The sequence below is a fragment of the Schistocerca americana genome, chromosome 1 (assembly GCF_021461395.2).
Source record: "Schistocerca americana isolate TAMUIC-IGC-003095 chromosome 1, iqSchAmer2.1, whole genome shotgun sequence".
Taxonomy (NCBI): domain Eukaryota; kingdom Metazoa; phylum Arthropoda; class Insecta; order Orthoptera; family Acrididae; genus Schistocerca; species Schistocerca americana.
Genome location: NC_060119.1, coordinates 290,655,554 through 290,676,825, shown reverse-complemented (window position 1 = coordinate 290,676,825; position 21,272 = coordinate 290,655,554). Strand labels below are relative to the sequence as shown.

The 21,272-nt window shown below is 43.2% G+C and overlaps 1 protein-coding gene across 2 annotated transcripts in view; it reads left to right on the top strand.

The window, feature by feature from the left end:
• Positions 1–21,272, top strand: part of LOC124594988 (carboxypeptidase M) — a 298,860-nt gene that overhangs the window by 103,613 nt on the left and 173,975 nt on the right. For both annotated transcript variants that reach the window (XM_047133530.1, XM_047133539.1), the window contains exon 2: positions 20,486–20,883. In XM_047133530.1, coding sequence (XP_046989486.1) covers positions 20,499–20,883 — 385 coding nt within the window. In that variant the 5' untranslated portion in view covers positions 20,486–20,498. The remainder of the gene's footprint in view (positions 1–20,485; positions 20,884–21,272) is intronic.

Here is a 21,272-nt window from a genome sequence, read left to right as displayed (position 1 = left end):
GCAATGATCAACGACATGAGGATGCAGAAGGCAATGGAAACCACTGCATTAAAGACACGTAACGTGTATCCACAGGACATGTGGCCTGTAATTGAAGAAGTGTCATGATGATCTCTCCATTGGCAAAAGATTCCGGAATAGTCCCCCATTCGGATCTCCGGGAGGGGACTGCCAAGGCGGAGGTTACCATGAGAAAAAGATTGAATAATCAACGAAAGGATAACGTTCTACGAGTCGGGGCGTGGAATGTCAGAAGCTTGAACGTGGTAGGGAAACCAGAAAATCTGAAAAGGGAAATGCAAAGGCTCAATCTAGATATAGTAGGGGTCAGTGAAGTGAAGTGGAAAGAAGACAAGGATTTCTGGTCAGATGAGTATCGGGTAATATCAACAGCAGCAGAAAATGGTATAACAGGTGTAGGATTCGTTATGAATAGGAAGGTAGGGCAGAGGGTGTATTACTGTGAACAGTTCAGTGACCGGGTTGTTCTAATCAGAATTGACAGCAGACCAACACCGATAACGATAGTTCAGGTATACATGCCGACGTCGCAAGCTGAAGATGAACAGATAGAGAAAGTGTATGAGGCTATTGAAAGGGTAATGCAGTATGTAAAGGGGGACGAAAATCTAATAGTCATGGGCGACTGGAATGCAGTTGTAGGGGAAGGAGTAGAAGAAAAGGTTACAGGAGAATATGGGCTTGGGACAAGGAATGAAAGAGGAGAAAGACTAATTGAGTTCTGTAACAAGTTTCAGCTAGTAATAGCGAATACCCTGTTCAAGACTCACAAGAGGAGGAAGTATACTTGGAAAAAGCCGGGAGATACGGGAAGATTTCAATTAGATTACATCATGGTCAGACAGAGATTCCGAAATCAGATACTGGATTGTAAGGCGTACCCAGGAGCAGATACAGACTCAGATCACAATATAGCAGTGATGAAGAGTAGGCTGAAGTTCAAGACATTAGTCAGGAAGAATCAATACGCAATGAAGTGGGACACGGAAGTACAAAGGAATGACGAGATACGTTTGAAGTTCGCTAACGCTATAGATACAGCAATAAGGAATAGCGCAGTAGGCAGTACAGTTGAAGAGGAATGGACATCTCTAAAAAGCGCCATCACAGAAGTTGGGAAGGAAAACATAGGTACAAAGAAGGTAGCTGCGAAGAAACCATGGGTAACAGAAGAAATACTTCAGTTGATTGATGAAAGGAGGAAGTACAAACATGTTCCGGGAAAATCAGGAATACAGAAATAAAAGTCGCTGAGGAATGAAATAAATAGGAAGTGCAGGGAAGCTAAGACGAAATGGCTGCAGGAAAAATATGAAGACATCGAAAAAGATATGATTGTCGGAAGGACAGACTCAGCACACAGGAAAGTCAAAACAACCTTTGGTGACATTAAAAGCAACGGTGGTAACATTAAGAGTGCAACGGGAATCCCACTGTTAAATGCAGAGGAGAGAGCAGATAGGTGGAAAGAATACATTGAAAGCCTCCATGAGGGTGAAGATTTGTCTGATGTGATAGAAGAAGAGATAGGGGATCCAGTATTAGAATCGGAATTTAAAAGAGCTTTGGAGGACTTACGGTCAAATAAGGCAGAAGGGATAGATAACATTCCATCAGAATTTCTAAAATCATTGGGGGAAGTGGCAACAAAACCACTATTCACGTTGTTGTGTAGAATATATGAGTCTGGCGATATACCACATGACTTTCGGAAAAGCATCATCCACACAATTCCGAAGACGGCAAGAGCTGACAAGTGCGAGAATTATCGCACAATCAGCTTAACAGCTCATGCATCGACGCTGCTTACAAGAATAATATACAGAAGAATGGAAAAGAAAATTGAGAATGCGCTAGGTGACGATCGGTTTGGCTTTAGGAAAAGTAAAGGGACGGGAGAGGCAATTCTGACGTTACGGCTAATAATGGAAGCAAGGCTAAAGAAAAATCAAGACACTTTCATAGGATTTGTCGACCTGGAAAAAGTGTTCGACAATATAAAATGGTGCAAGCTGTTCGAGATTCTGAAAAAAGTAGGGGTAAGCTATAGGGAGAGACGGGTCATATACAATATGTACAACAACCAAGAGAGAATAATAAGAGTGGACGATCAAGAACGAAGTGCTCGTATTAAGAAGGGTGTAAGACAAGGCTGTAGCCTTTCGCCCCTACTCTTCAATCTGTACATCGAGGAAGCAATGATGGAAATAAAAGAAAGGTTCAGGAGTGGAATTAAAATACAAGATGAAAGGATATCAATGATACGATTCGCTGATGACATTGCTATCCTGAGTGAAAGTGAAGAAGAATTAAATGATCTGCTGAACGGAATGAACAGTCTAATGAGTACACAGTATGGTTTGAGAGTAAGTCGGAGAAAGACGAAGGTAATGAGAAGTAGTAGAAATGAGAACAGCGAGAAACTTAACTTCAGGATTGATGGTCACGAAGTCAATGAAGTTAAGGAATTCTGCTACCTAGGCAGTAAAATAACCAATGACTGACGGAGCAAGGAGGACACCAAAAGCAGACTAGCTATGGCAAAAAAGGCATTTCTGGCCAAGAGAAGTCTACCAATATCAAATACCGGCCTCAATTTGAGGAAGAAATTTCTGAGGATGTACGTATGGAGTACAGCATTGTATGGCAGTGAAACATGGACTGTGGGAAAACCGGAACAGAAGAGAATCGAAGCATTTGAGATGTGGTGCTATAGACGAATGTTGAAAATTAGGTGGACTGATAAGGTAAGGAATGGGGAGGTTCTACGCAGAATCGGAGAGGAAAGGAATATGTGGAAAACACTGATAAGGAGAAGGGACAGGATGATAGGACATCTGCTAAGACATGAGGGAGCTGTAGAGGGCAAAAACTGTAGAGGAAGACAGAGATTTGAATACGTCAAGCAAATAATTGAGGACATAGGTTGCAAGTGCTACTCTGAGATGAAGAGGTTAGCACAGGAAAGGAATTTGTGGCGGGCCGCATCAAACCAGTCAGTAGACTGATGACAAAAAAAATTCTAAACATTAAGGTATCTTGCTTGTTATGTCACCACATAAAAATATTCGTCCCATCAGTTATTTACCCAATTCAGAAATTCACATCACATTGAAGAAAGCCGTATCAGTTTACTGATCCACATCCAGTTAACATCAACAGTATTTTTAGATACAGTTCACATCACTAATATTAAGCTGAAGTGATTGTGACGCTAAAAATTAGAACAAATACTTGGTCATCATGACGACTGGCAGCAGCTAAGATTAATCTGAAACAAAACCATGGAGTAGTCTAAAAATAAAATAATTTCCAGATAATTTTCATCGTTATTAGTCATAGGGCTTACACGAAGACATTTGCTCGCATCTGATGGCCACATTCTTCCCCTGCTTTTATGGTAATATCACCGATCGAAGTTTGGTCCGTTTCATTCAGCGACTTTCGAATCCTTTTTATTCATATTTTTCTAACGATGCCAAGCAGTCCTCAATATGCAAATTTAATTTCCGTCTTCTCCCCCCCCCCCCCCCCCCCCCCCGTCTCTCTCTCTGTCTCTCTCTCTCTCTCTCTCTCTCTGTGTGTGTGTGTGTGTGTGTGTGTGTGTGTGTGTGAGTGTGTGTGTGTGCACGCGCGCGCGCGCACGGATGTCTTACATATCGCAGTTTCGCGGCGCATGTTGTAAGACCCTTGTACTAATCCTATAGTAATCTGATATCACCTATATTTGAATGCAGTGATCAAGGCTAACACAGCGAACCGGTTCGATCTGTGGTTTTTTTTTTTTTTTTTTTTTTTTCTAAATCAAATCACGGTTACGATTTCTCAACTCTAACGACTTTGATACCGACAGTAACAAGTAAGTACACTTCCTTAGGTTAGTGAGATCAAAGACTTTGCTTCAAGCACTATTGTGACATACCAGAGAGGCTCTTCTACAAACAGACTGTTTCTCTTACGCGAAAGTATTCTTAGAATTTGATGACGTAACGTATCCCTCACGGAGAAAAAAAATGTTTCCGACTGGAACCCTTCGTGACGTTTCCGGAGAGTGTCGGTTGTGAATGGTTGGACTTAATTGCATGTTACAGACGTTGTGATGGTTCTCATGCACATAAGAATAGCGAGATGATGACACGTACAATACAATTTCCATTACCTGAATCGCATTGTTCAAAACTGTAAACAAAAGGCGTCTGACGGAGGTGAGCGGAATATGCTGCCGAACACTTTGACAAACATTAGCGTAGTCTGGCATAACAGAAGATCGATAGAGCAACTGTCTACATGACAAATTATAATAGTGAGCACTGGTGATGAGAAAACAGTCCAGGTGGGTATTGGGAGAGTTGTAAGTCGAGATCGTGATTTCCTCTAACGTTTTTCATTATTATATTTCAGTATGACGGGACAGTAACATTTAAAGCTTTAGAAAAAAACTTCAGGAGAACAAAAGACAAAGACAGTTTAGCAAGCGTTGAGCAAGCAAGTCGGCAGAATTATACCAAGAACTACAGTTTAAGATGGCGAGGATTGTAAAAATGGGAAAATAGTATATACTGAGGGTAGATACAGTAATAATTAAAATGATAAGAGTCACTGTATGGAGGAAATAAAAAACAGAATATTTAAAGGTAAAAGAGCTTTAGAAAAGGTGAAAGGTGTATTGACAGTCAAATACATTCCAACAAAACTAAGAAAGATATTCAAACTTTTGCCTGGAGTGTAGTATGACATGACAGTGAATCACGGGACAGTCTAAAGACTGACAAAAATACGTACTTGTTCTGAAATGTGCTTGAGGAGAAGTACGCTTGTAGTGAAAGAGCGTGACAAAATGGTGAATAATTAAGTATCTGAACTTCTAGGAATAGGGGAAGAAAGACAATTAGTGGAAATACGAGTAATACGAATGTGGAAAACATCTTGGCTGAGAACATTGCAAAGAAATTGCCTGCAACGAAATGTCGTAGGAAGAAATATTGCAGGGAGAAGAAGAAGGAGGCCTGGAACGTTAATTTACATTAAGTGTGGACAAAGTTACCATCAGATTAAAGACAAAAGGAAATTGTGAGCTTCCAGTTGATACGTATCGCCAGTCCGATGTACCAAAGCAAGAGGAAAAGTTGTTCCGCATATTTAAAACAGAATCTTTGACGTGTAAAAAGACGCCTTGCGTCAACTCGCTTACGTTTTTAATTGTACACATTGATAGAAAATTTATCTGGAAAAATTATCAAGTAGACCATCTAAAACGTTTAGCATTTTCCATAAGAACAAATAGTTATAAATCAATCTGTTAACAGGCTTTGCATATTTTGATTAATTTATGTCATATAGGATACAATTTAGTGGTGAACTCATTTACAACAGAGTACGAATTGCGGAAAAGAAACTACAACAAGAGTCGCTTTCATACAGTAGGCTTTGTCTTGTAGGCATCTGCTTAAGATGATGGGAATATTAACAACAACATAAGGTTACATTTATTCAGTGATAAAATTTACTGACAACAATCACTCAGAGTAATATTGACTCAGAGTACTATTGATATAAACAAATATAGCTTAAGGTAAAGCTATTTACATTGCCTTGCTGTGAATCTAACTGGGCCACAGGAATAAGTGAAACACGTAGCAACAAAATCTTTGATAATATACCCACAGAAGTACACTGCCAAGCAGACACGTCTTCTTTTGTACTGCAGAGGAACTCTCGAACGTAAATAAGAATATGATAAGCATAAAAACTTTGTAATAGTTTCGTCTGAGTCACACGTTCCGCATCATAGCGTTTATTATCAATGTTTTTATGGAACATATAACTAACTCACTAATTGACTAACTGAGATACTTGCATAATTTCTTCCAGAAATCATATTTTCACCAATTTTTAATTCAGCTACTAACGCAATGTTGAATATATTTTGCCGAGATTCTTTCTTGTTGGAGAAGCTGCGAGGTGTCGAGAGCATCAGCTGTCGTTATAGCGAAATAATGATTGACGAAGGCATGACTTCGTTCTGCACGTGTTAGAAAATACCAGAAGTGGTCTAAGATAAACGGGAATGCCCAAGCCACAACTGGACGCGCGAAAAGAATATCTGCATTCCTGTTCTAGATACTAGATACTTTAAATAATCATACATAACAGTTGGATAACAGGAAACTCGGAATGTGAAATGTTTTTCGCCGAAACTAAAACCTATTGCATATTTTAGTAAACACTTAAGAGCTGACAGTCCTCCAGGAGCAAAATTCATTTATACTTCTACGAGAAAAACTTTTAAACTGAGAATACTGTCACTAGACATGTGATTATCTCATCCCTTCGACCCGAGGAAAAGACCTGGTAGGAGTTTGAAATAATGTCTTTACCTGCAGGCATCAGCAAAATCTGAGCAGAGAACAGTACTATAGAGAACGAAAACAGAATAATAAAAGAGAGAAATTTAACAAAATGGAATGAAATGTAAGATGTGGCGAATAAGTAGTGAATGAACAGAATACGAAATCAGCACTGCAATACTGGCCACGTAGATAAACGTAAATGTCGTGTGACTAGGGCCTCCCGTCGGGTAGACTGTTCGTCGGGTGCAAGTATTTCGATTTCACGGCACTTCGGCGACTTGCGCGTCGATGTGGATGAAATGATGATAATTAGGACAACACAACACCCAGTCCCTGAGCGGAGAAAATCTCCGACCCAGCCGGCAATCGAACCCGGGCCCTTAGTACCGACATTCTGTCGCGCTGGCCACTCAGCTACCGGGGGCGGACACCGCGTAGATAAAACAGTGTAGTTTAAGGAAAAGTCATAACGCTTGTTTCAGAGATTGCTGTCTAAATCTGTAGGCCCAAGAGCTATACAGATAGAAATTCCAAAAATTTGCAGTCGTTCGAGTTGTAGAAGCTAATCATGTACATTCAGGTTCTCATTTTGTAAGGAATTAACTGCCACATCACTTCCCACGGTCGTATTCTTGCTCAAGAGGGCGTCACACGCATGTCACACTTCAGGTTTCTAATAGTTAAAGAGATCTTTTATGGGTTGAAATATGTATCACATATTTCTTAGAGTTTGGTAAGGCCAATTATGAATTATATATTAATCAGTCTGGGTTACGTACCAGACAGGATTGATAGAGGAATTTGAGAGAAGATCAAAAGAAGAGCAGCACGTTTCGTTACAGATCCATTTATTATCCACCAAAACGTCACGGAGAAGATCAGCCAAATCCAGTGGCAGACGCTGCAAGGAAGGCGTTCAGCATCCCGTTATGGTCTACTTTTAAAGGTAGGAGAGCGTGCATTCCTAGAAGCATCAGCCAAAATATTGCTTCCTTCTACGAACCGACCTTGCAGATCTCTCAATAAGATCGTGAAGATAAAATCAGAGGGATTAGAGACGACGTGGAGGCTTAACAGCAATCGTTCTCGCGAATCATACGTGACAAGAACAGGAGAAGGAGTAAGAGACGCTGATACAGAAAGTACCCTCCGCCACATGCCGTAAGATGGCTTGCGGAGTATAGATGTAGATGTAGAAACATGACCATTTTGGGAGAATATACCAGACGGCTCACATTCAGGATACAATCAGTGCAAAACGACCCGTTTGGCGCGCTCTACAAACACCCTGCGGGTTCGCCACAGTTCAGCTTAGAAATGGCTCGGTCACGTTTTCCTCCCCTGCAGCGAAGTTTCTGTAAACCAGCCGTATGTGCCTAGAGCGCTAGCGGAGCTGATACAGCCGTCGCCGGCGCGTGCAGCAGCAAACACCGCGTTGTGGTTTGCCTAAAAGCCACGCTGGAGCAGTGTAGTATTGCGTCCTACTAAAACGAAAGCAGTCCACCTTAGACACAAGGTGATCCTACAACCAAATGCGAAAAAACAAGCCTCTCCTACATCTACATCCACATCCACACTCCGCAAGCCACCTGACGGTGTGTGGCGGAGGGTACCTCGAGTACCTCTATCAGTTCTCCCTTCTATTCCATTCTCGTATTGTTCGTGAAACGGATTGTCGGTATGCCTCTGTGTGGGCTCTAATCTCTCTGATTTTATCTCCATGGTCTCTTCGCGAGATATACGTAGGAGGGAGCAATATACTGCTTGACTCCTCGGTGAAGGTATGTTCTTGAAGCTTCAACAAAAGCCCGTACCGAGCTACTGAGCGTCTCTCCTGCAAAGTCTTCCACTGGAGTTTATCTATCATCTCCGTAACGCTTTCGCGATTACTAAATGATCCTGTAACGAAGCGCACTGCTCTCCGTTGGATCTTCTCTATATCTTCTATCAACCCTATCTGGTACGGATCCCACACTGCTGAGCAGTATTCAAGCAGTGGGTGAACAAGCTTACTGTAACCTACTTCCTTTGTTTTCGGATTGCACCAATGAATCTCAGTCTGGCATCTGCTTTACCGACGATCAACATTGTATGATCATTCCATTTTAAATCACTCCTAATGCGTACTCCCAGATAATTTATGGAATTAACTGCTTCCAGTTGCTGACCTGCTATTTTGTAGCTAAATGATAAGGGATCTTTCTTTCTATGTATTCGCAGCACATTACACTTGTCTACATTGAGATTCAATTGCCATTCCCTGCACCATGCGTCAATTCGCTGCAGATCCTCCTGCATTTCAGTACAATTTTGCATTGTTACAGCCTCTCGATATACCACAGCATCATCCGCAAAAAGCCTCAGTGAACTTCCGATGTCACCCACAAGGTCATTTATGTATATTGTAAATAGCAATGGTCCTACGACACTCCCCTGTGGCACACTTGAAATCACTCTTACTTCGGAAGACTTCTCTCCATTGAGAGTGACATGCTGCGTTCTGTTATCTAGGAACTCTTCAATCCAATCACACAATTGGTCTGATAGTCCATATGCTCTTACTTTGTTCATTAAACGACTATGGGGAACTGTATCGAACGCCTTGCGGAAGTCAAGAAACACGGCATCTACCTGGGAACCCGTGTCTGTGGCCCTCTGAGTCTCGTGGACGAATAGCGCGAGCTGGGTTTCACACGATCGTCTTTTTCGAAACCCATGCTGATTCCTACAGAGTAGATTTCTATCTCCAGAAAAGTCATTATACCCGAACATAATAATTGTTCAAAATTCTACAACTAATAGACGTTAGCGATATAGGTCTATAGTTATGCACATCTATTCGACGTCCCCTCTTGAAAACGGGGATGACCTGTGCCCCTTTCCAATCCTTTGGAACGCTACGCTCTTCTAGAGACCTACGGTACAACACTGCAAGAAGAGGAGCAAGTTCCTTCGCGTACTCTGTGTAAAATCGAACTGGTATCCCATCAGGTCCAGCGGCCTTTCCTCTTTTGAGTGATTTTAATTGTTTCTCTATCCCTCTGTCGTCTATTTCGATATCTACCATTTTGTCATCTGTGCGACAATCTAGAGAAGGAACTACAGTGCAGTCTTCCTCTGTGAAACAGCTTTGGAAAAAGACATTTAGTATTTCGGCCTTTACTCTGTCATCCTCTGTTTCAGTACCATTTTGGTCACAGAGTGTGTGGACATTTTGTTTTGATCCACCTACCGCTTTGACATAAGACCAAAATTTCTTAGGATTTTCTGCCAAGTCAGTCCATAGAACCTTACTTTCGAATTCATTGAACCCCTCTCCCACAGCCCTCCTCACACTACATTTCGCTTCACGTAATTTTTGTTTGTCTGCAAGGCTTTGGCTATGTTTATGTTTGCTGTGAAGTTCCCTTTGCTTCCGCAGCAGTTTTCTAACTCTGTTGTTGTACCACGGTGGGTCTTTTCCATCTCTTACGATCTTGCTTGGCACATACTCATCTAACACATATTGTACGATGGTTTTGAACTTTGTTCACTGATCCTCAACACTATCTGTACTTGAGACAAAATTTTTGTGTTGAGCCATCAGGTACTCTGAAATCTGCTTTTTGTCACTTTTACTAAGCAGAAAAATCTTCCTACCTTTTTTAATATTTCTATTTACGGATGAAATCATCGATGCAGTAACCGCTTTATCATCGCTGATTCCCTGTTATGCGTTAACTGTTTCAAATAGTTCGGGTCTGTTTGTCACCAGAAGCTGTAATATGTTATCGCCACGAGTCGGTTCTCTGTTTAACTGCTCAAGGTAGTTTTCAGATAAAAAAATTTCACTGGATTCTTTGTCCCTGCCACCAGTTATGAACGTTTGAGTCTCCCAGTCTATATCCGGCAAATTCTACGATACCCAACACTTCCGTTGTACGATGCCCAGGAAAAAATAACTTTCGTTGATAAATGTACATAATCTGTCATCTTCTGCCTATTTAGATGCCTGACTTTCTCATTCTCGCCATTGTTTACAATTTCTAAAATCAGTTTAGTTTAGTTGTATGCATGTCAGCTTTTCCAGCGATTACCGTCCGAAAATTTTTAGCATTTTGAGCGTGAAACGTGTTTCAAAATAAACGTACAAGCTTTGTAGCATTTATTACATTGAATTAACAATTATAAATAATACACTGAAACACCGAAGAAACCAGTATAGGAATGCGTATTCAAATATAGAAATATGTAAAGAGGCAGAATACGGCGTTGCGGTGGGAAACGTCTATATAAGACAATAAATGTCTGGTGCAGTCGTTAGACCGGTTACTGATGCTACAATGGCTGGTTATCAAGATTTAAGTGAGTTTGAACTTGGTGTTATAGTAGGTGCGATGGGACACAGCATCTCCGAGGTAGCGATGAAGTGGGGATTTTCCCGTACGACGATTTCTCGAGTGTACCGTGAATATCAGGAATCAGGTGAAACATCAAATCTCCGACATCGTTGCGGCCGGAGAAACATCCTCCAACAACGGGGACAACGACGAGTGAAGAGAATCGTTGAACGTGACAGATATGCCAATTTCTCAATGCTTGGCCATCAGCGTGCGAACCATTCAACGAAACATCGTCGATATGGGCTTTCGGAACCGAAGGCCCACTCGCGTACCCTTGATGACTGCACGACACAAAACTTTACGCCTCGCCTGGGCCCGTCAACACCGACGTTGGTCTGCTTATCACTAGAAACATATTGCCTGGTCGGACGAGTCTCGTTTCAAATTTTATCGAGCGAATAAACGTGTACGGGTATGGGGACAGCCTCATGAATCCATGGACCCTGCATGTCATCAGGGGGCTATTCGAGCTGGTTGGGGCTCTGTAATGGTGTGAGGTGTGTGCAGTTGGAGTGATAAGAGGCCACTCATACGTCTAGATACGACTCTGACAGGTGACACGAACGTAAATATCCTGTCTGGTCACATGCATCCATTCATTTCCATTGTGCATTCCGACAGATCTGGGGAATTCCAGCAGGACAATTCGACAGCCCACACGTCCAGAATTGCTACAGAGTGGCTTCAGGAACACTCTTCTCAGTTTAAACACTTCCGCTGGCCACCAAACACCCCAGACATGGGATGCCTTGCAACGTGCTACTCAGAAGAGATCTCCATCCCCTCGTACTCTTACGGATTTTTTGACAGCCCTCCAGGATTCATGGTGTCAGTTCCCTCCAGCACTACTTTAGACATTAGTCGAGTCCACGCAACGTCGTGTTGTGCCACTTCTGCGTGCTCGCGAGGGCCGTGCACGATATTAGGCAGATGTACCTTTTTTTTTTTTTTTGGTTCTTCAGTGTATATCAAATGATATAGGAACTAAGTATTCACTGTGAGTACCATCCACCACACATCGCGTCGATAGGCAAAGTTCTGCTGGTAGCGGAGGCACATACACATGATGCTTTGTCAACACACAAAGGTACAAACTGCATGGCGTCAGACCGTGTGTGAACTTGGAGGTCATGCAAGACAAGCTCTATCCTCTGGCCCCTTGCGGCCAGTCCAGCGGTCGGGTACAACGTCGTTTAACCAGTCGCGTACTGAGTTATGCCAGTGGGACGGCGGTCAAATAAACTTCTGTGGTTCAGCTTCTCCCATTTGAGGAAAGGTATTTCTGACCACCTGATGCGCACGTAGTTTGTTCATATTTCCAGTTAGGTGAAATGTCGATTCATCACTGAAGACGACACGATCCATGAAATCTTCATCGTCATGCAGCAAAGTTGGCACGTTTCAGAAGTAGTCTGTACTCTCTAGAGCTTGTAACAAATAAAAACGATAAGGATGTAGTTGTAAGAGTCTCCTTAAAAGTCTCCACATAGACAGACTGGAATTGCTCATTCGCGACTAGCCTACTGAACAGATTTATTGTGGCTACGTGTGAAAGACTCTCACTCCTTCAACACATTCTTCAGTCACTCTTATTCTTCCCATACTCTTCCCTTTGCGCTCAGTTACACAAACAAAACTGTCTGAGCTGCTCTTTCATTCGATGTATTATTTATAATTCTAAGTTGAATGTAATAAATTCTTCAAAGCCTTAAATTCCATGTATTCATTTTGAAACACGCTGTCCCACAATTTTTGTATTATCAGAGTCCCGTTTCGCCGGATGTCTTGAATACAATGTACGCCACTGCCGAGTGGCTTGCGCTATTTATTCTTATTCTTGAATGCCTGCGATGGTAAGCAGATTCAGTTGTCTACACCACAACGACGATTCTTTCTAGGATTTCTAATTACCGTAGCTTCAACCCAAGCGATTAGAACTAGAACGCCAGTCAACGAGTCAGTAAATGAAAATAAATATTACCCTGTGAGAGAAATTGTCACAAGATGAGGAGTGGATCAGTCCTGCAATGATGGCCGCGATCAAATAGGCTTTTGACGTCTACAAGCGACTATCATCGCCATTTACTGATCGTATAAATGTAATACTTGGGTTGACGCCATAAAGAAGCCGCTAAATACCATAGGGTCTGAATGAGATCTCACATTCCTGATAACTGCTACAAACCGCGATGGTGAATCACGAAACAATGTTACTTACTGCATCGTTTCCACCTACATCTACATTTACAAGCATACTCTGCTAGTTACCGTAAAGTGCCTTATGGAGGATACTTCAAGTTTTATTTCTATTCTATTCACGTACTGAGTTAAGGAAAATGGCTGTGCATATATTCGATACGCATCCTAATCTCTCTTATCTTGCTTTCATGCTCCTTTCGCGTGTGCAGTGATGGAAACAGAATTATCGCGCAGTCTTCCTCGAATATCGACTCAAAATTTTGCCCAACAGTGCCTTGAAAGCCGAAACTGGCCTGTAACGCGTGTCAATGAATTTTTAGTTTTTCGCAAAAGTTTGCAGTCCCTGTAGGTTTTATCCTTCAACAGGGTTCCGCGAGAGTAGGGAAGGAAGAAAATAAGATTAGGGTTTAGCGTCGCAACCGACGATGGGGTCATTAGAGCACAAGTTCGGATTGGGGAAGGAAATCGGCAGCAACTATACCGGTGTTCACTTTAAGCGATTAAGGGTAATCACTGAAAACGTAGGTCTAGGTAGTCAAGCAGTGATTTGAACCGTCGGCCTCCCGCATACGACTCCAGATATCACTGTGCCACCTCGCTCATTGGGAGAATAACATCGCCATTCTTCCCAAGATTCATATCCAAGTTACCTGAGAATCGTTGATAAAATTTCGTGTGTGCTATACTGTTCTTTTACGTTTTTAGCCGCGCGTCTATGAATTCGTTAAATGCCTGTCAACAGGACTACTTGATACAGACTCCCAACGCTGGAGAAATAATCTAGGATTCGTCACTGTAATTTCTTGTAACCGGTTTCTTTTACCACTCTGCCTTTTTCCTGGCACCTTTCCTATTTCGCTTCTTTGGGGCATGTTCGATGCTAATTTCTTTTCTGTTGAATGTTCGCACTTCAGCACAACGTACTCGGTTCTATTAGTAAAAACTTAATCAAACCAATAGCATATCTGGGTGTACGTATATGGTAAGCAAACCAATGTGAGCGCATGACACGGGGTACTTTCCCCCTGTACCACTAATGTACCTCCGTGCGCACTGTAATTATTCTAATCTTGCCTCCACGCTCCCTACGGGAAAGATACGTGGGGTGTTGCAGGGTATCCTTTCTTGAAACTTTGTAACTGCCCTGTCGAGTGACGGTTAGTTATTATCTTTCTGTGTCTAGCAATTCAGGTTGCTAACGTCCGTGACGCTCTCTCATGGGTCAAACAAATCTGCGAACATTCGTGCTGTCGTTTCTTGCACACATTCAATATTCCGTATTTGTCCTAATTTGTATAGGACCCACACATTGCACAGTTTTACGTTGCTGAACATTTAAAGCGAGTTCCGATCCTTTACCTCACTTTGAAATCTTACCAAGATTTGACTGAATATTTGCGCAAGTTTTTTGAGGGAGTGCTTCATTATACATAACAGAACTATCTGCAAAATGTGTGGGGTTAATATTAGTACTGTCTGTCATGTCATTAACAGCAAGGGTACCAATACAATTCACTGCGCCTGATGTTATTTCTACGTCTGTCGATGACTCTCTATCCATGGTAACATGCTAGTAAAGTAAAGTCGTATGGAAATTTTGGCTGGCAGACTTCACGGGGGACGTTCAGCCGCCTAGTCGGAAAGGGTTTTCTTGTTCCGCACATAATGGCCTCTTTCGATATGGGTCTCTGAGCGTAGGGCGTTAGATTTATTTGTGGAGCATAGGTAAGTGTAATGGAGACAACTACAGTGTGGCGTTATGTTGCAGTTCTGTAACTGTGATGATGGTAGTGGTGGTAATGAGAGGAGAGAAAAGGAGAAACCCAGTAGAGGCACACTGCCTACTCCTCTCGAATTATACTTAGGGGACCGTCGGGCTTGACGCTCCCACCCGACGTACGGATCATCAACAAGTTTCACACTTCCTTCGTTCGTGAGACACTGCAGAGAGGTTTGGACTCTAATCCGTGACACGGTCGCAAATACCGATTGTCAGTAACTTTACGGCACCACGTCTCTGACCCGTGCCAGTCAAATACTAGCAGTGAAAATTTCATCCAGTACCAGGATTCAAACTGGCTTACCCCTAAGTAGAGCTTCACCGCAAAGGCGTGTGTTAGCGACCCCGGCAGCTGAGGCTGGTTGGTAACATACCGCGTTCTTCCTACCAAAAAATCCTCTACACACCAGTAAAGGCGGCAAGACAAGTACTATACTTAGAAACTGTGTCTTTGTTTGGGGCAGAGTAACTCATGGTACAAAATTACCCGCACTGAAATTACCCACACTGCCTTCATCCAGTATTAGAGAGTGAGAGCTCTTAGTGACCTCGATCAAACTTTACACACGATTTCAGACTTTTGAAATTTTTTCTCGCTGAAACCCTCCATAAAATAATGAAAGGAAAAAAGTTTAGCACTTATTAAATTTTCGCTGTCCATGCAGTAATGCTTCAACATTAGGCATGACGTTTCAATATATTATGTCTTTACTAATAATTCTATTCGCAACACAGTTTTCTGACAGTGTCCATACATATCTTTCAATATACCTGCAAACTTATGTCATTGTACGACACATAATTCAACATATATAACCTCATAAACATTAACATGCATAAAAGCTAGTTGTTGCTTAAAATCTTGCCCAACTTAGCCAGACCATACTCATGAAGTGTTTCGTAACGAAAGTACTTCTAACAAAAGTTAACCAGAAATTCAAACTTTTTCGAAACTTAAGCTCACTTACATCAAATACCTAACATATTAACTCTTCGGTAAAGTAATCAGTGTTTGCAGCTGTTTTATACATGTGAGATCGACTCTTTACAGAATTGGGGATGAGGGGTTTACTGGATTATTACTAGCCATTTTGCTCCTGTGGAAATGCACAGACGTCCTGCTCCGCTGTTCTCGAGTATTCTGGACGTGTATAAGCGCGTCACGCAGGTTCTTCTACAGATCTATTGATGTCTAGATGCATCCTGAGTCACCGATCTCTTACTACTGCGGACGAGTTGCTTCCATATGAAACGTCCCCTTAGAAAAATTAGTGAATTACTGTGCTGGTAAACCTCTTACGTTATTTGATTTTCAAACAGCTGAGCAAAACTGAACGTACTCAGACATTTCTCTCTTTACTTATTCTGATCATCACTAAACTGACACACAATATTTTTAGCGCAACGCAATCTGACTTTCAATAATCCCCACAAAAGAATGGCCCTGACTAACAATAACCTATAACTTTCATGAATCACCTCACAAAAATCTTCGTTACTCAAACTACTGCAATACAGCGAGCGCCACTACTGTCAGCTAAATAAAAGATTCTAACTACTGAAGGCACTAACTACTGATAGGCATAGTTAGCAAATGAAAGATTTTGATAGAGAACAAACAATGTATTTACCTTAATAGTGTTCAAAAGTCATTATATATATATATATATATATATATATATATATATATATATATATATATATATATATATATATATATATATATCAGTTCATGTTATCCAGTATTACAAATTTACTCTTTCTGGCGGACACCCGTCCAGATCGTCCGCTCTCAAAATTCTGCCATCTCTCTCCCTACATCCACCACTGCTGGCGCCTCACCTCCAACTGCACAACACTACGCACTGTTCACATCCAACTGCCCAATAGTACAATAGCGACTATTGGAACAATGCCAACCAGCCACAGACTTCACACAGCACAGTCAGTGATTTTCATACAGAGCGCTACGTGGCGTTACCAACATAAAAACCTAAACAGCCTACTTACACATATTTCGATGAATAAAACAGTTACAAGTGTATATCACCAAAAATACGTGCCCCTTCGCGTGCTGTCATTTGTAAAAGGCCGGTTTTGAAATCTTGAACCGTTTAAGAAGGATGACTACTCTTATAACCCCATAACTGCCGATTTGCGGGGACGGAAGTAGGCGCGTCGTGTTCGACAGTCTGTCGGATTTGAAAATCAGTAACTCGAGAATGAAATGAATTATAGTTGTGCTCTCAGTTTTAAATAAAATTTCGATACATTATCTAAATTTCATAGACTGGAAAAAACAATAATATTCACAGTTTATGCAAAGCCTTTTACCTCTGCAAAGTTTTTAAAATAACGTACAATATTTTACTTAATCTGATAACTGCAGTAGCTGCGACTAATAACGAAAAAGAAATTCAGCTCTTCATCGAGCGAAGATACCAGACTGTAAGATGTGTAAAAATCAGTTTTTTTTTCAAGGAATATGTATCTTAAAACCGGATGATAAGTAATTCACAGCGGCCGGAAAGCCGTCTCGCAGCACAGGTGGCAACAACTGACGAGCAGTACAGTGACAACAAAGCCGCACTCAGCACACAATGCCGAGAACACGTATGTAGTAGTGAAGTCTAAGACCTGGCGCAGTGTCGGACGCGTTTGGAATCCGGGCGTCAGGAGTAGGGTCTGGCCACAGGTAATTGCCGCGACACCGGGGCCCGCCACGTGCATTATGTAGAGCAGCGGCGGCAGACGGGCCGCGGCGGCTCTGCCCACGCGGCCTGCATCGGCGGCCCGGCCTTGCTCCTGACCCCTGGCTAACTGCTCGCCCCGCATACCGGCCCACGTGCGCTGACCCACTCTGCCGACACACGTCTGGCTGACAGACCAGCTGCACGGCTGTGCAGCGACAGTTCGACAGTTACAAGTTCATGGGAAGAACACCGAAGAAACTTCCAACCTCCCATCGACGCCGCATTTATTACAGGCAGACTTCTAGCTCAGTTGTAAGAGAATGATCGAGAAATGGACAGTAGGGCTGCGGATAAAATATCGATATGCATGTCGACGATATTTTGCCCTCTTTATCTCGATATCAAAACTACAATACACAGGGTGATACAAAAAGGCACGGCCAAACTTTCAGGAAACAATCCTCATACACAAAGAAAGAAAATGCTATGTGGACATGTGTCCGGAAACGCTTACTTTCCATGTTAGAGCTCATTTTATCACTTCTCTTCAAATCACATTAATCATGGAATGGAAACACACAGCAACAGAACGTACCTGCGTGACTTCAAACACTGCGTTGATGCAGCCCTGGAGAATGGCGTATTGTATCACAGCCGTCCACAATACGAGCACGAAGAGTCTCTACATTTGGTACCGGGGTTGCGTAGACAAGAGCTTTCAAATGTCCCCATAAATGAAAGTCAAGAGGGTTGAGGTCAGGAGAGCGTGGAGGCCATGGAATTGATCCGCCTCTACGAATCCATTGGTCACCGAATCTGTTGAGAAGTGTACGAACACTTCGACTGAAATGTGCAGGAGCTCCATCGTGCATGAACCACATGTTGTGTCGTACGCGCAAAGGCACATGTTCTAGCAGCACAGGTAGAGTATCCCGTATGAAATCATGATAACGTGCTCCATTGAGCGTAGGTGGAAGAACATGGGGCCCAGTCAAGACATCACCAACAACGCCTGCCCAAACGTTCACAGAAAATCTGTGTTGATGACGTGATTGCACAATTGCGTGCGGATTTTCGTCAGCCCACACATGTTGACTGTGAAAATTTACAATTTGATCACGTTGGAATGAAACTAAAATGAGCTCTAACATAGAAATTAAGCGTTTCCGGACACATGTCCACATAACATCTTTTCTTTACTTGTGTGTGAGGAATGTTTCCTGAAAGTTTGGCCGCACTTTTTTGTAACACCCTGTAGACTGCAGATATTTTTCTTTCATATTTTTTTCCCGATCTTCGGTAAATATTTGAGGTTGTTCCATATTTATAGATTCCCGAAAAGCGTTTGACACGATGCGCCAGTGCAGCCTGTTAACAAAGATAGAGAATATGGAACAGGTCCACAGATATGTGAGTGGCCCCAAGACTTTTTAAGTTACAGAATCCAGTATGCTGTCCTCGACGCGAGCATTCATCAGAGACAAGAGTAATGTGAGGAGGGCCCCAAGGAAGTGTGATACGACCGCTATTGTTCACTATATACATAAATAATTTGGCGGACAGCGTGGGCAGCACTCTGCGGTCGTTTTGTAATGACGCTGTGGTGTGCGGTTAGGCGTCGAAGATGACTCACCGTAGGAGGTTACAGGATGTATTATATAAAGTTTATAGGTGCTGTGGTAAATGCAGCTAGCTCTAAATGTAGAAAAATGCGAATGAGTAGAAAAAACAGACGCGTAATGTTTGGATACAGCATTGGCAGTGTCCTGCTTGACACAGTCATGTCGCCGGTCGGAGTGGCCGTGCGGTTCTATGCGCTACAGTCTGGAACCGAGCGACTGCTACGGTCGCAGGTTCGAATCCTGCCTCAGGCATGGATGTATGTGATGTCCTTAGGTTAGTTAGGTTTAATTAGTTCTAAGTTCTAGACGACTGATGACCTCAGAAGTTAAGTCGCATAGTGCTCAGAGCCATTTGAACCATTTTGACACAGTCATGTCATTTAAATATCTGAGCACAACTTTTCAAGGCGATATGAAATGGAACGAGCATGAGAGGACGTGGTAGGGAAGGCAAATGGTCGGCTTCGTCTTATTGGGAGAATTTTAGGAAAGTGTGCCAGGACGCCCAAGAGTTTGGGATCCGTACCAAATCGAATTAAAGGAAGACATCGAGTCAATTCAGTGGCGGGCTGCTAGAATTGTTACCGATGAGTTTGAAGAACACGCAATAGTTATGGAGATTCCTGAATCGAAGGCGACGTTGTTTACGACGGAAACTACTGAGGAAATTTAGAGAATCGGTATTTGAAGCTGACTGCCGAACAGTTCTCAAATGCTCCAAATGGCTCTGAGCACTATGGGACTTAAGTTCTGAGGTCATCAGTCCCCTAGAACTTAGAACTACTTAAACCTAACTAACCTAAGGACATCACGCACATCCATGCCCGAGGCAGGATTCGAACCTGCGAGCGTAGCGGTCGCGCGGTTCCACACTGCAGCGCCTAGAACCGCTCGGTCACTACGGCAGGCCCGAACAGTTCTACCGCCGCCAACATACATTACGCATAAAGACCACGAATATAAGATACGAGAAATTAAGGGGTTGGGTTGGGTTGTTTGGGAAAAGAGACCAAATAGCAAGATCATCAGTCTCATCGGATTAGGGAAGGGCGACGAAGGAAGTCGGCCGTGCCCTTTCAAAGAAACCATCCCGGCATTCGCCTGGAGGGATTTAGGGAAATCAGGATGGCCGGACGCGGAACTGAACCGTCGTCCTCCCGAATACGAGTCCAGTGTGCTAACCACTGCGCCACCTCGCTCGGTGAGAAATTAAGGCTCCTACGGAGGCATATAGGTAGTCGTTTTTCTCCCACTCTTGTTTACGAGTGGAACAGGATAGGAAATGGCTATTAGTTGTACAGGGTAGCCTATGCCACACGCCAAACGGTAGCCTGCGGAGTATCTGTGTAGATGTAGCTGTAGAACTTCCCGTCGCGGCCACTCTACTTGTCCACTCTCTTCAACATTTGTGTGATCATGTTGCGGTGACATTTTGCAGGAGCGGCCACGCGATGCGCCCGTCGACGCTGTTCTCGTCGTGCGTGCTGGTGGCGTTCGTGTACCTGCTGGTGTGGGCCGTCGAGGAGGCGATGGGCGCCGGCGTCGCGGCCGCAGCGGAGGGCACGGGCCGCATCGCCTTCCACGGCGACGCCGCGCCGGACCTGCTGGTGTCCGCCCCCGACACCGCAGACGACGCCTCCCCCTCCGCCCCCGCCGCGGACGTCGACCTCACCGCCCCCGAGCACGTGCGCGCCGCCTACCGCCAGCACTACGACGGCGACTACACTCTCGACTTCGGCTACCACAACTACGACCGCATGACCAAATTCCTGCGGATGACCTCCGTCAAGTTCCCGACGCTCACCGCTCTTTACTCCATCGGGAAGTCTGTGCAAAGTAAGTACTTCGCTTATACTCATTTACTTGGTCCTTTCAGTGCGTTACAATGGCAGGAAACGTTTCTGGTATTTTATGGCTCAACCCATTTGTTTATTATCAGTTATGGATTGCGTTCGATAGCTCCCTTGGGTCGTAGTTTACGGACTGACTGTAGTAGACGTTCGACAGCGATGTTACACGAGTCAGTGCGACACACTAGGTATCAATGTGCTTCACTGGTCATTAGTATCATCTCTGTTCGTGGTAATTCTCCATTCTCTCCTGTCTTCTGCCATCCTCCTCAAGTCCGCGTAATTTCCGCATCCCTTGATGTCGTCAGTCATCTTGTATTTCCTCCTTCCTCATTCCCACGTCAACGAATGTCCCATTCAGTTCTTCTTGCTTTC